A 15,524-nucleotide genomic window follows, 5' to 3' on the forward strand; every position below is an offset into this window, starting at 1 on the left:
CCATCTTTAGGGTCTGTGGAGAGGAGATCAGGGAGAGGTTCACTCTCAGCTTCCTGGTCCTCATCTGTTACCATCAACAGATTCACATCTGCCCTGTCATGGAAGAGTTTTAGGCGGTTCACATGGATCACCCTTTTGGGGGTCCTGCTAGTGCCTAGGTCTACCAGGTAGGTGACCTGACTCTTCCTTTCTAGCACTGGGTAAGGGCCACTCCATCTGTCCTGAAGTGCCCTGGGAGCCACAGGCTCCAGAACCCAGACTTTCTGCCCTGGCTGAAACTCAACCATAGCAGCCTTTTGGTCATATCACAACTTCTGGAGTTGTTGGCTGGCCTTAAGGTTTTTGCATGCCTTTTCCATATACTCTGCCATCCTTGAACATAGGCCTAGTACATAGTCCACTATATCTTGTTTTAGGCTCATGGAGAGGTCTCTCCCAGCCTTCTTTTACAAGAGATAGTGGTCCCCTTACAGGATGGCCAATCAGAAGTTCAAAGGGGGGAAAACCCTACTCCCTTCTGAGGCACCTCTCTGTAGGCGAAAAGCAGACATGGCAAGAGGACATCCCATCTCCTTTTGAGCTTTTCAGGGAGCCTCATGATCATGCCTTTCAATGTCTTGTTAAATCTTTCAACAAGTTCATTGGTTTGTGGATGGTATGGTGTGGTGAATTTGTAAGTCACCCCACACTCATTCCACATATGCTTCAGGTATGCTGACATGAAGTTGGTGCCTCTGTCAGACACCACCTCCTTAGGAAATCCCACTCTGGTAAAAATACCAATGAGTGCTTTGGCTACTGCAGGGGCAGTAGTCAACCTAAGGGGAATTGCTTCAGGGTATCTAGTAGCATGATCCACTACTACTAGTATGTATTGGTTCCCTGAGGCTGCGGGAGGTTCCAGTGGACCCACTATGTCCACACCCACTCTTTCAAAGGGGACCCGTACCACTGGAAGTGGAATGAGGGGGGCCTTTGGGTGTCCACCTGTCTTACCACTGGCTTGACAGGTGGCACGGGAGACACAAAACTCTTTGACCTTCTGGGACATGTTGGGCCAATAGAAGTGGTTGACTAATCTCTCCCACGTCTTGGTCTGTCCCAAATGCCCAGCAAGAGGAATATCATGAGCTAAGGTCAGAATGAACTCCCTAAACTCCTGAGGCACTACCACTCTCCTAGTGGCACCAGGTTTGGGATCTCTTGCCTCAGTGTAAGGGAGTCCATCTTCCCAATGGACTCTGTATTCTTGTTATTTTACCTTTGGACTCTTCAGCAGCTTGCTGCCTGAGGCCTTCAGGAGAGGGACATGTTTCTTGCCCCATACACAACTGTTCCCTTATGGGTCCCCCTGGGCCTAGGAGCTCAACCTGATAAGGTTCTAACTCCATGGGCTCCGTTCCCTCAGAAGGCAGAACTTCTTCCTGGGAAGAGAGGTTCTCTTTCTCTTGTTGTGTTGAAGCTGGTTCCCCAGTCTTCTTTTCTCTTAGAGGGTTGGGCTCTTTTTCCAGGCTCCAACACCACTTTTTCACCCTGAGCCTTGCACTGTGCCCTTGTCTTGACACACACCAGTTCAGGAATACCCAGCATGGCTGCATGGGTTTTGAGTTCTACCTCAGCCCATGCTGAGGACTCCAGGTCATTTCCAAGCAAACAGTCTACAGGGATATTTGAGGAGACCACCACCTTTTTCAGGCCATTGACCCCTCCCCACTCTAAAGTTACCATAGCCACAGGATGTACTTTAGTCTGATTGCCAGCGTTGGTGACTGGATAAGTTTGTCCAGCCAGGTATTGACCAGGGGAAACCAGTTTCTCTGTCACCATGGTGACACTGGCACCTGTATCCCTCACGCCTTCTATACTTTTCCCATTAATTAAGAGCTGCTGCCTGTATTTTTGCATATTAGTGGGCCAGGCAACCAGAGTGGCTAAATCCACCCCACCCTCGGAGACTAATGTAGCTTCAGTGTGAACCCTGATTTGCTCTGGGTACACTGTTGATCCCACTTGGAGACTGGCCACTCCAGTGTGAGCTGGAGTAGAGTTAGAAGTGGAACTTTTCTTGGGACAGGCCTTGTCTCCAGTTTGGTGTCCTTGCTGATTAAAGCTACGACACCAGGCCTTTTTTGGATCAAAGTTTTTACCCTTGTACCCAAAATTGGATTGTGAAGAGGCTCCTGGACCCTCCCTCCTGAGCAGGTTTTTGGGGCCCTATAGAAGACTCCTTACTTTTTCCCTAGGATGTCTCAACACTCTTCCCCTGGGGAGTCTTTGTGACCCCTTTCTTTTGGTCACCCCCTGTGGAAGTCTTGGTCACCCTAGTCTTGACCCAATGGTACGCCTTCTTTCCCAATTCTTGGGGAGAAATTGGTCCTAGGTCTACCAGATGCTGATGCAGTTTATCATTGAAACAATTACTTAACAGGTGTTCTTTCACAAATAAATTGTACAGCCCATCATAATCATTTACACCAGTGCCTTGTATCCAACCATCCATTGTTTTTACTGAGTAGTCAACAAAATAAACCCAGGTCTGGCTCGAGGATTTTTGAGCCCCCCTGAACCTAATTCTATCCTCAGTGGAGAATCCAAAGCCCTCAATCTGGGTAGCCTTCATGAGGTCATAGGATTCTACATCTTTTCCAGAGAGTGTGAGGAGTCTATCCCTACACTTTCCAGTGAACATTTCCCAAAGGAGAGCACCCCAGTGAGATCTGTTTAATTTTCTGGTTCCACAAGCCCTCTCAAAAGCTATGAACCATTTGGAGATGTCATCACCATCTTCATATTTAGTTACAATCCCTTTTGGGAGTTTCAACATGTCAGGAGAATCTCTGACCCTATTTATGTTGCTGCCACCATTGATGGGACCAAAACCCATCTCTTGTCTTTCCCTTTCTATGGCCAGGAGCTGTCTCCCTAAAGCCAATCTTTTGACCATCCTGGCTAACAGGAGGTCATCTTCATTGAGGCTGCCCTCAATGCTTCCAGAGTTGCTGGACTCTCCTGTGAGAGAAGCAGCATCTCTGACTATCACATTTGGAGTCAGGGTTTGAGAGACCCTGGGCTTCCTATCTAGGACTGGGGGTGGGAAATCCTCCAGTTCACTAGGTTCCCCCTCTGTGAGGCCATCATCAGAGGGGTTGTTTTTAGCAAACTCTGCCAAAAGCTCCTGGAGCTGTACTTTGGTAGGGTTTGAACCAGTTTTAATCTTTTTCTATTTTGCAGAGAGACCTTAACTCTGACATCCTAAGATGCAGGTAAGGGGTGACGTTGAGTCCCATCACAATCTCTTCTTCATTAGACATTATGTTTCTAAAAGTTGGAATACTTTTTAAGAATCTAAAACTATCTCTAGAACTTAATTCAAACTTTTACAAAACTTTCTAAAAGAAATGATAACCGGGACTATAACAAGGCCCTAGCAGGACTTTTAAAAATTTTAAAAAATAGCTCAAATTGCAAAAATCAGTTTCTAATGACAATTTTTGGAATTTGGTTGTGTGATCAGGTATTGGCTGAGTAGTCTAGCAAATGCAAAGTCTTGTATCCCACTGCTGCCACCAATGTAGGAAGTTGGCTCTGTATGTACTATTTCAAAGTAAGAAATAGCATGCACAGAGTCCAAGGGTTCCCCTTAGAGGTAAGATAGTGGCAAAAAGAGATAATTCTAATGCTCTATTTTGTGGTAGTGTGGTCAAGCAGTAGGCTTATCAGAGGGTAGTGTTAAGCATTTGTTGTACACACACAGGCAATAAATGGGGAACACACACTCAAAGACAATTCCAGGCCAAAATGTTTTTATATAGAAAAATATATTTTCTTAGTTTATTTTAAGAACCACAGGTTCAAGATTTACAAACAATACTTTAAATGAAAGGTATTTCACTTAGGAACTTTAGGAACTTTGAATTAGCAAAATAGCATATACAGTTTTCACACAAATGGCAATAAGCCATTTTAAAACTAGACAGTGCAATTTTCAACAGTTCCTGGGGGAGGTAAGTGTTTGTTAGATTTGCAGGTAAGTAAACCACCTACAGGGTTCAAAGTTGGGTCCAAGGTGGCCCACCGTTGGGGGTTCAGAGCAACCCCAAAGTTACCACACCAGCAGCTCAGGGCCGGTCAGGTGCAGAGGTCAAAGTGGTGCCCAAAACGCATAGTCTTCAATGGAGAAGGGGGTGCCCCGGTTCCAGTCTGCCAGCAGGTAAGTACCCGTGTCTTCGGAGGGCAGACCAGGGGGGGTTTTGTAGGGCACCGGGGGGGGGGACACAAGTCAGCACAGAAAGTACACCCTCAGCGGCACAGTGGCGGCCGGGTGCAGTGTGCAAACAGGCGTCAGGTTCGCAATGTGATTCAATGTGAGACTAAGGGGTCTCTTCAGCGATGCAGGCAAGGGGGGGGGCTCCTCGGGGTAGCCACCACCTGGGCAAGGGAGAGGGCTACCTGGGGGTCGCTCCTGCACTGGAGGTCGGATCCTTCAGGTCCTGGGGGCTGCGGGTGCAGTGTCCTTACCAGGCGTCGCGTCTTTGAAGCCGGCAGTCATGGTCAAGGGGGAGCCTCTGGATTCCCTCTGCAGGCGTCGCTGTGGGGGCTTAGGGGGGTCAACTCTGGCTACTCACGGGCTTGCAGTCACCGGGGAGTCCTCCCTGTAGTGTTTGTTCTCCACAAGTCAAGCCAGGGGCGTCGGGTGCAGAGTACCAAGTCTCACGCTTCTGGCGGGAAACGTGTTGTTTTCCAAAGTTGCTTCTTTGTTGCAAAGTTGCAGTCTTTGGGGAACAGAGTCGCTGTCCTCGGGAGTTTATGGTCCTTTCAGTTGTAGTGTAGTCCTCTGAGACTTCAGAGGTTGCTGGAGCCTGTGGAACGCGTCGCTGGAGCAGTTCTTTTGAAGTGGGGAGACAGGCCGGTAGAGCTGGGGCCAAAGCAGTTGGTGTCTCCGTCTTCTCTGCAGGTTTTTCAGCTCAGCAGTCCTTCTGCGTCTTAGGTTGCAGGAATCTATCTTGCTGTGTTCTGGGAGCCCCTAAATACTCGATTTAGGGGTGTGTTTAGGTCTGGGGGGTTAGTAGCCAATGGCTACTAGCCCTGAGGGTGGCTACACCCTCTTTGTGCTTCCTCCCTGAGGGGAGGGGGGCACATCCCTATCCCTATTGGGGGAATCCTCCATCTGCAAGATGGAGGATTTCTAAAAGTCAGTCACCTCAGCTCAGGACACCTTAGGGGCTGTCCTGACTGGCCAGTGACTCCTCCTTGTTTTTCTCATTATCTCCTCCGGCCTTGCCGCCAAAAGTGGTGCCGTGGCCGGAGGGGGCGGGCAACTCCACTAGCTGGAGTGCCCTGGGGTGCTGTAACAAAGTGGGTGAGCCTTTGAGGCTCACCGCCAGGTGTTACAGTTCCTGCAGGGGGAGGTGAGAGGCACCTCCACCCAGTACAGGCTTTGTTACTAGCCACAGAGTGACAAAGGCACTCTCCCCATGTGGCCAGCAACATGTCTGGTGTGTGGCAGGCTGCTAAAACTAGTCAGCCCACACTGGTGCCCTCTGGGGTGTATTTCACAATAAAATGTACTCTGACATCAGTGTGCATTTATTGTGCTGAGAAGTTTGATACCAAACTTCCCAGTTTTCAGTGTAGCCACTATGGTGCTGTGGAGTTCGTGTATGACAGACTCCCAGACCATATACTCTTATGGCTACCCTGCACTTACAATGTCTAAGGTTTTGCTTAAACACTGTAGGGGCATAGTGCTCATGCACATATGCCCTCACCTATGGTATAGTGCACCCTTCCTTAGGGCTGTAAGGCCTGCTAGAGTGGTGACTTATCTATACCTGTAGGCAGTGTGAGGTTGGCATGGCACCCTGAGGGGAGTGCCATGTCGACTTAGTCATTTTATTCCCACCAGCACACACAAGCTGGCAAGCAGTGTGTATGTGCTGACTGAGGGGTCCCTAGGGTGGCATAAGACATGCTGCAGTCCTTAGAGACCTTCCCTGGCATCAGGGCCCTTGGTACCAGGGGTACCAGTTACAGGGGACTTACCTGGATGCCAGGGTGTGCCAATTGTGGAAACAAAGGTACAGGTTAGGGAAAGAACACTGGTGCTGGGGCCTGGTTAGCAGGCCTCAGCACACTTTCAAAATCATAACTTGGCATCAGCAGAGGCAAGAAGTCAGGGGGTAACCATGCCAAGGAGGCATTTCCTTACAAACGGTTAGGGCTATCTCGATGATTGATCATGTTTGGAGCCAAGGTTTGAAGATAATGCAGAATCCTGCAGCGGTTCCTGCAGTGCTGCTGAGGTTGGACAAAAAATGTAAGTCCACAGATGATGCTCCTGGTTGCCTCACAGGTCACCCGGAACCAGACTCTGGGCCTGAGTACAACTTTGGAGGAGGTGTTAATCCGTCCCAAAAGTGACTGTAAAGTGACGGATATACCACCAGCTGTATTACGAGTTCCATAGGATATAATGGACTCGTAATACGGCTGGTGATATATCCGTCACTTTTGGGACGGATTATCACCTCCTCCAAAGTTGTAATCAGGCCCTCTGTAATTTCACAAGCTGCGCAACGTCGTTCCTGGAATCCTTCCACACCGTTGACCACACCACCAGATAAAGAGGGGAGATGCCTAGATAACATTGTGTAGCGTTTTTCCCCGACGTCTGCCATTGTGCTAAGCGCTGCCAAATTCACTTGCGCTCCTTTGTAGATACGACAGGCAGCTCTGGTCAGACATGTCTTAATGTTTAGAATAACTCTCGCGCTTTTTTCTCATTCGGATAAGATCTACATTATGGAGGCCAATCCTAGACTTGGGGGAGCTGAACAAATACCTAAAAAAAAAAAAAAAAAACATTCTGAATGGTCACCCTACAAGACGTCCTCTAACTTCTAAACAGAACAGACTATACGTCATCCTTGGACCTTCAGGACACGTACTTCCATATTCCCATTCATCCACTACACAGGAAGTTCCTGAGATTTGTTGTGAACGGCAGACGCTACCAATTCAAGGTCCTCCCCTTTGGGCTACGTTCAGCACCACAAATCTTCATCAAATGTTTGTCTCCAGTTGCAGCCTACCTAAGAAGAAAGAAGCACCAGATTTTTCCCTATCTAGACGACTAGCTAGTGAAAGCTCCCGATGTCCAGTCAGCGTACAGGTCAGTCAAGGCGACGCTGTGGCTTTTCAAGGACTTGGGCCTTGCTCTAAAACGTGAAAAATCATTGCTCCAACTTTCGACTCGGTTAGCCTTCCTTGGGGCTATATTGGAAACACAACAAGCCAAACGCCTATCCAAGGCTGGACAGGCCAAACATGTTAATCTCCCTAGCAAAGCGATTTAAAAGAAAAAAGTTTCTTTCAGTTCGTCAGTACAAGTCCTTACTAGGAATGATGCCATTGTGCCTAAGCCTCAGTCCTCACTGCCGATTTCACATGCGTCCAATTCAAGAGGAGCTAGACAAACAATGGAAGCAGGCACGAGGATCCTCAGAGCACACGGTCCATATAACACCACTAATTATAGCTTCTCTCGATTGGTTGACAATTCCCAAAAGCATCTCAAGAGGTCTGCACTTCTTGCCTGCAGGACCTTTGGTTGAGCGGCAAATGCCCCCCTTCTCTTCATCTCTTTCACATCAACCTTCCCGAGCTGAGAGCAGTGTATTATGCTTTGCAAGCCTTCCTTCCGAGGATTCGAGGATCGTTGGTGCTTGTCAGAACGGACAATACCACCACAGTGCACTATCTCAACAAGCAAGGAGGAACGCGTTCCCACCTGCTATCTTGAGAAGCCCAGACCATTTGGAAATGGTGTTTCCAGCACTCGGTGCACATAACTGCGGAGCAACTTCTCCTCACGAGTGGGAGTTAGACCGACGAACACTGGATGGAATATTCGACCAGTGGGGAAAACCGAATCTGGATCTGTTTGCAACTTCCCAGAATGCCAAATGCCAATATTACGCTAGTTGGCATCACCAATAGGGATCGTGGTGGGATGCATTTTCTATCGCATGTTCAGGGATTTATGCATACACCTTTCCTCCGATCCCTCTCCTCACAAGGGTGATCAGGAAAATAAAGTCAAAACCCTGCCAGATAATTCTAATAGCTCCAGTGTGGCCACGTCAACCTTGGTACATGGAGTTACTTCTACTGTCTTCATGTCCACCCATCAGGATCAGACCAATTCTGGAGCTGCTCACCATCAACCAGGGACAAGTAAGGCACCCGAATCCCAAGTCTCTGAGATTATCCGCATGGCTCCTGAATTCAACGAATTCTGCCGCTTAGACCTACGAAGTGATTGCAGGGACATACTAGCTAAAGCACGGGCAGCTAGCACGAATAAATCGTACCGCCTAAAGTGGAAGTGATTTTGTTTGTGGTGCGAAACCAGGAATATACACCCTCTTTCCTCGGCCCCGGAAACTGTGTTACCGTACTTCTTACAGCTAGCACGTTCTGGGCTTGCCCACGCGTCCATCAGAGTCCATCTGGCAGGTATCTCCCGATATAGAAGAATACCAGGCAGTCTGTCCTTATGTTCTCTGAGGTTAATAAAGCAATTCTTGAAAGGTCTCTTCAGGTCCTTTCCTCCGTTGAAAGCCCCACACCAGCATGGCAACTTAAAACCGTCCTCGGCCAGCTCATGAAGGAGCCCTTTCAACCCTTTCACAGGGCAGACATCAAGTACCTCACATGGAAGGTGGCTCTCCTTCTCACCATTACTTCGGCACGAAGGGTCAGCGAAATTCACATTTTCACTATTCAGGAACCTTTCTTGCAATTCAAAAATGATAGTGTTTCTACGCACCAATCCCAAATTCATTCCTAAAATGCCTTTGGATTTTCATATCAATGAGCCAGTAGTGCTGAATTCATTTTTCCCGAACCCTCAAACTACTGCAGAGAGAACCCTGCATTCACTCGATCTTAAAAGGTGCATCATATCTTAGACAGAACAAAGTCCTTTCGGAACACTAGCCAGCTGTTCATAGCCTTCAGTGCCTCTAAGAAAGGGCACCCTGTGACGAAGCAGACTATTTCTCGATGGATTAAGGCCACAATCATTTTCTGCCATCAGAAGGCAGGTAGACCATTGCATAAGAGTGTGCAAGCACATTCCACCAGAGCAATATCTACATCCTGTGCACTGTTCGCAGGTGTGTCAATGCAGGACATTTGTCGTGCTGCAACATAGAGGTTAGCTCATACTTTCACGCAGCACTATTTCCTGGACACGGAGTCGCTTCAAGATTCAGCTGTTGGGGAAGCAGTCCTCAGAAATCTGTTCCAGTGAAGGTGAGCTCAATTATCTTCCCTCTATGCACTTGTTTTGTATTATCTCACATTTTCTGTAAAAGTAATGCCTTCTGCTTTCCAGGCTGTAGACCGCAGGAAAAGCTTATGAGAATATTTTCACGCTCTTTCACATATAGAATGATATGTTGCTGTTTAACATGTCTAAAATGTGTTATTTACTGCTTACTATTCTGATTCAAGCATGTGAATCTATGAAACTTACCTGTAACTGTAGTACTCCAGTATTGGACACTTTCATAGATTCACATGTGACCCACCCACCTCCCCTGGGGAGCTCACCTTCATTCCCTCAGTGCTATCTGTATTGCAGCACTTGAGCTCGGAAAATCTGAGGGAAGTCAGTTCCTCACAGGAGGGTTCTAAAGGGTGGTGTGATCTGATTGGTTGACCTTAGACTTTGGTCCTTTATCACAAAACGACTATGATGTGTTTCTTATTTTAAAGCCTAATGCACTTAATCTGTATATGCCCTTGGGAATAGCTTCTCTATTACATCGGGGACTCTCATCTCAACGACGGGGAAGGATTCAAGCATGTGAATCCATGAAAGTGTCCAATACTGGAGAACTACAGTTACAGGTAAGTAACTTATTTTTTCTCACCCCGGCCTGAGACAGGCTTGAAAGTTGTTCAGTAGCATATTTTCTCCGACAGGTTTCTAGAATTACTGCATTACTGCTTTTTCCAGCAACAATAGCAGAATGAGGAATCTGAGAGAGAGGTCTAAAATTTGCTGATTGCTTAAGATCAATGCCACATTTTTACGAAGAAGATGGACAGTAGCTGATTTAAAGGACAGGGACAACCCCAGGACTCTAATAAGCATTATAATATCTACCAGTAGAGGAGCAATCTAATTGGTCATGTAGAAAGCAATTTTGCATGGGAAGAATTTAAAGGAAGACCCATATTCTGTGCATTTCGCCATAAGCTCATCAATATCGAGCACATACGGGCTAAAATGACCTAAGTAAATTAACTGGTAAGTAGAGGAGAATTATCTCTAGCATGTTAATCTAATTGTTTTTCGTTGATAAAGTTGATGGAATCAGACAGAAAATTCAAAGCCAGATCCTTGACAGTTGTTTAAGCATTTATTTTCTCTGGCTTCTTGTGCATTTCCTCCACTTCTTGGGATGTTCTTCCTGCTTTGAACTCCTGAAAAAAAATACGCAGGACTAAATCATCATGATCAAGGGACAAAATTATGGTAAATATTGCCACCTTATTATTGGACCATTGTCCTGCTCTTTGCCATTTAATTCCAGAAAAAAACGTTTCTGTGCTGACTAATTTCCCCGTTTACAAATTAGAGTGGTTGGACCAAGAGATTGCCAGACGGGATTTAACAAGATCACATTTATGAGTACTGACAGTTAAAGGTGAAACTCAGAGACAGAATAAAGTTAACAGAATTCATCATACCCAATTATAACAAAAAGGAACACATAAAGGTATTGTCTTGGTCTTTGCACAAATGTTAAAATCCCATGCTACTATTAAATCCTCGTAGATGGAGCAGCAACAGAATAGTAACTCTAACATATCTAAAAAATCTAAATACTGCGCTGGAAGCGAATGTGGGCGTTAGGACAATATGCATCCACTTGCCATCCTTTCTTTTTCATTGAATAGCAAGGAGAAGTCTTGCAAATTGCTTACCTACTCTACCAATAACTAACACCATTGTGTGAAATATCACTGCTATCCCTCTACCTTTTCTGTAAACCATAGTGTATCAGTTTTAAAAAGGGTGCCAAACCTTAAATGAATAGTTCAGTGTATCATTCATCCATCTTTAACCATCAGCCTCACATTGATCTGACAAACTTTAATGTCATGCCGAGGATTAATGGATATTTAAACCTTTTTATCACTAAATCCAGAATTTACATTTCTGAACAGAATGGGATGATCATTTCCTAATCCTCTTTGAACTAAGAACATAAGTGGATTTAAATAATGCCAAAATATACTCCTCTTCATATTTCTGAAGTGCATAGAAAGGGGCCTACCTCAGGTGTTCCTTACTAAAAGCGGAGTGGCAAAAACCAGATCCACACCCTTGTGCACAGCATAGGGAAAGACATTGAAAGAAATTGCAATTTCAGTGAAAATGGCATGGTTCATATCAAAAAAGCATTTATTGTCAAAAGTTCCTTAATGCAGCCAGAGTAGTTAGGAAAGTGCAACTGTACAACCCACCACCCTTTGGCAAGGTGACCTTCCTCCCTTGTTGCAGGTTGGGGAAAGGGAGGTTGGGAATTATTCTGAATGCCCATTGATCTGTTAGGCAAGGCAACTGGGGATGTATTCATAACTCATTCCCTGACGTCCACAGCCATGTACGCAGACACCAGCATGTATCTACATACCATTAAACACAAGGAAAACCTCACAGCTAAGACATGGCACCAGACACAAATGGCTGTGTACACTAATGCATTACTACCTCCCTGACTGTCACTAAAACTCACTTACTGTGCTCGATCCACACGTCCACAGACAGTTAGACCCCCATACTTACAAGCAAACATGTAGTCAGGTGACTATGCACAATGTATAAACCCACCCTCTAATAAATGTCCACACACTCACCCTCGATACATGCTCACACATACACCATCGGAGAACCAGACTCAACCATAAGACCACAAATACAACAACCACTACTAACCTTTTGATGCCCACACACCCACCATAGTACACCCACAAAATGCATAAGACACCCATGCATTGCACTTCATTGGATGACCATACACAGCATTCCCATTGGATGCCCCCACATCCACCTTCGAACACATTCACTCATCTTCTGACAGCCACACACCCACCATTGAGTGCTCCACACGTACAACCTGTCAGAGCCACACATACTCTCATCAGCCATCCACAAGCACTGTCATACTCAAGTTTGGAATAACATGCATCACATAACCACCTTCGCCACAGGCCTTAACATTACTCCTTCCCTATAAGCCAGATCTAACCTCCTGCTTTGGTTTTAAAATGCTTAAGTAGGCAGATGAGATGCCAATATGTTTAAACCCAAGTCTGGTGACATGACTGTTTTTCAGGAGGAGGTCACTCGGGGAGATGGATAACTGCATTTGTAAGTGATTTGGGTGCAAAGTCTTATAGGAATACATTAAATGCTGTAACAACGTTGTTCCATTGGAATAAAATGTTAAGAGATTGAAGAAGAATACCAAATTCTTCAGCTAAATATTCATATTTTTTGTGTTACTCACAAATGTATGTTATATATGTTTTTGTCCTGTTCTAAAATTGTGACTGGGTTAATAGTGGATGTGTTGAATGTTGTGTGAAACTAGTGACAAATACAACATACACTAAAGTTAAAATCTGTATCCTGTAGACTGAAAGTAAAATGCAAAGCTGGAACAAATGCATAAGCGTTACTCTTTTCTCACAGACCTTTTGGTTTGAAGAAATAATTTGTGGAACCTCGAAATACCTTGCATTGTGCATCTTTGCATGTTTCAGTTTGCTCAATAATAATGTTTATTAAAATGTCAATATTCATTGAAGCCTACAGCAGTACCAATGAAACCATTTTTCCTTATGTTTTTATATCTTTGAAACATGTCCATGTTTTCTAATAGACACTTTGAAAGACATTTGCCTGTCTTTGTTTTATTTTGTGTGTGTTATATGTGAACACTGTTTCAAAGGTACGATGTTTTCAAAGATAGCAAACCTTTTTGTTCCTGTATCAACATTGGATTTCATTTGCTATTGCTGTGTGCTCCGCAGATGGTGGAAGCAGGAATGGTTCTCCAGCTTGAGCACCTTGACTATATCGAAAAACATGTCACCCAACTTGAAGGGTCTGAAATAGAGCTAAATGTCATTGCCTCAACTAAATCCAGGTATGTCCACAAAGTGCTGCAAGGTTTCAGTGATGTAAAATGCAGATAAAATAACATTTTAAAGACACATTGTCACATGCTGATTGAATTGCTCCAAGCTTGTCTGTTCGTGAAAGAATATTCATAAGCGGAAATCTCAAAAGAAGCAGAGGTTTGAGTGCATTTAGATGTAGATAGGATACAGCGGCCTCTGCATGTTAAATCTGTACTACGGCGTGGCAGAGGGCAAAGAAAGGGAAAGAAGAGTGTTTTGGGTATTCAGTGTTCCTTTTGCAAACATGGCCATGATTTTGCTTAAGGTCTTTTGATCTTGGATGCATGTAAGATTTACTGGTTTACCTCAAGATTGTACACATCTTCTAGCAGCAGGTTGTTTTTCTGAATCTGAGCAAAAGGGCCAGAAATGGAGGCATGCATGGAGCAGATGCTGCAATCAGAAAATGCTCCACTGCTATGTGCTACCCACAATGCCCACATTCATAAAATGGAATCTTCCCCTCATGAAAATCTTCCATTGCAATTTGATACTACTCCCTCTCTTTCTATCAATGGTTCGTGACCCCAGTTGTGGGTGTAAACTATTATTACATGCTTTTGCAAATCCTTGGCCATGTCATGCCTGTCACTCCTAGGAATTTGCAATGAGTTGCAAAGTATACATTGTGACATGCACTGAAAGGTACAAAGCAGTGTCTCTTTGTTATTTTGCAGCTTTGGATTTTGTGGTTGCAAAGTCTTTGTGATCATAGGTATTGTGACCACAAAATGAATTGCATGTCGTGACCTTAAGAATGCCTGCTTTTACACCCCATCACCTAGAAACACCAGTGGTCCATCATGTTTAGAGTAGACTGAATGCACTGTCACTTTAAGGTTCTACTATTCTGATTGTGGTCTGCTCCCTGGGTTTTCAGAAAGTGCCTGGTGCTCTTTCTCAGCATGCAAGGGTCTCATCTTCCAGTACTCGAAGGCTGACTGATGAAAGCACAGTATGTGATGGAGACCAGAATGATTTCCCAGAAATGTGTCTAGTTATTTAGAAATTTGTAGATACCTGGCAACTTCCAGAAGTCTTTCTTAATAGTATTACAGTAGATCATCTTTCTCAGTGCATACCTGTACTCAGGCGTTTTATGACATTACCAGAGCATGCCTTTATTGGTGGAGTCAAATACTATCTCAATTTACCTTGTGAAGTCATTGGTTTACAAGGTATTCGGTTTAGTGTGAATGGAAGATACCTTTAATTTCCTGAAGGTAAAGAGCCATTCCTTTCCTTAGATAGTTTATTAACTTTCTCTTCCTTTCTCTATTAGATGCTCACAGCATCTTCTGGTGGTCAATGAAGCTCCCACGTCAGTTGAATCTCTAGTGTAATTAAATGCTAGATCCAAAAGAAAATCATGACCTCAATCATGCTGCATCACTCTGACCCCTTGTTTATCAGCTTGCTGGAAAATCCTATTACGAGGATTATGCCATTTAATCTGCAGACCTTGATGATCTACTATCCAAATGAGGAACTCCATTGGAGTTTCTAAGGCATAGCACAACTTCTGGTCCATGCCATCCCACATCACTGCATCTTCTGAAGGGAAAAAGGTACTGCCAAAAAAGCTGGAGAATCTGATAGTTCTCAATCCATTTTCAGAAATCGAAAAAATGAAGCATGAACCATTGAAGGGATACTAGGCACCCTTTCATTCGCTCAATAGTACTTGCTAATGTATTGGGAAGCCCTTTGATTCCTGCTTCCAGAATCAGTAAATTATAGTTTTAGAAAATATATGAGATGCTTTGAGGGCAACATCCAGACCGTAGACGTATACTTATGGTCACTTTCCTAGTGTTTCATTGATGAGCACAGATTTCTGACATCACTGTTGTGTGTTGTGTGGTCCTGCTCCCTCACAAACTATATACAATCAAAGAAGAATTTCCTCAGCGCATATATAAATGTACTTGTATACAAAAAGCATTAGTAAGCAGCACAAAATACAAATAGATATCAGATAGTAGGTAGCCTCTGTCTGAAGCTCCTGCTTTGGATGAGGATTAAAAAAATAAAAATAACAGATGAGGTTTCAGTGTTAACCTTCACATCTTATTCCAGCTGCCTGGGTTTTGTGCAAGGTTTCTTTTCTCCTAGAGTTCCTGCCTCGGAGGCAGTTACAACTTGATTAGTGAGGACTTCAACTAGGAAAAGTTACGTGGACATATTTCTGATTATCATTGTTATTGGGTGTTATTTTCATTTACATTATTATTTGACTCACAATTTTGTTATTTTTT

At 44.6% G+C, this 15,524-nt stretch overlaps 1 protein-coding gene across 1 annotated transcript in view; it reads left to right on the top strand.

Moving 5' to 3' along the window:
- TOPAZ1 (testis and ovary specific TOPAZ 1) overlaps positions 1 to 15,524 on the top strand; it is a 1,339,900-nt gene that overhangs the window by 942,889 nt on the left and 381,487 nt on the right. Inside the window, exon 12 of the mRNA XM_069211977.1 lies at positions 13,117 to 13,232. Within this exon, the coding sequence (XP_069068078.1) occupies positions 13,117 to 13,232 (116 nt within the window). The remainder of the gene's footprint in view (positions 1 to 13,116; positions 13,233 to 15,524) is intronic.

Source organism: Pleurodeles waltl, chromosome 10 (assembly GCF_031143425.1).
Source record: "Pleurodeles waltl isolate 20211129_DDA chromosome 10, aPleWal1.hap1.20221129, whole genome shotgun sequence".
Taxonomy (NCBI): Eukaryota; Metazoa; Chordata; class Amphibia; order Caudata; family Salamandridae; genus Pleurodeles; species Pleurodeles waltl.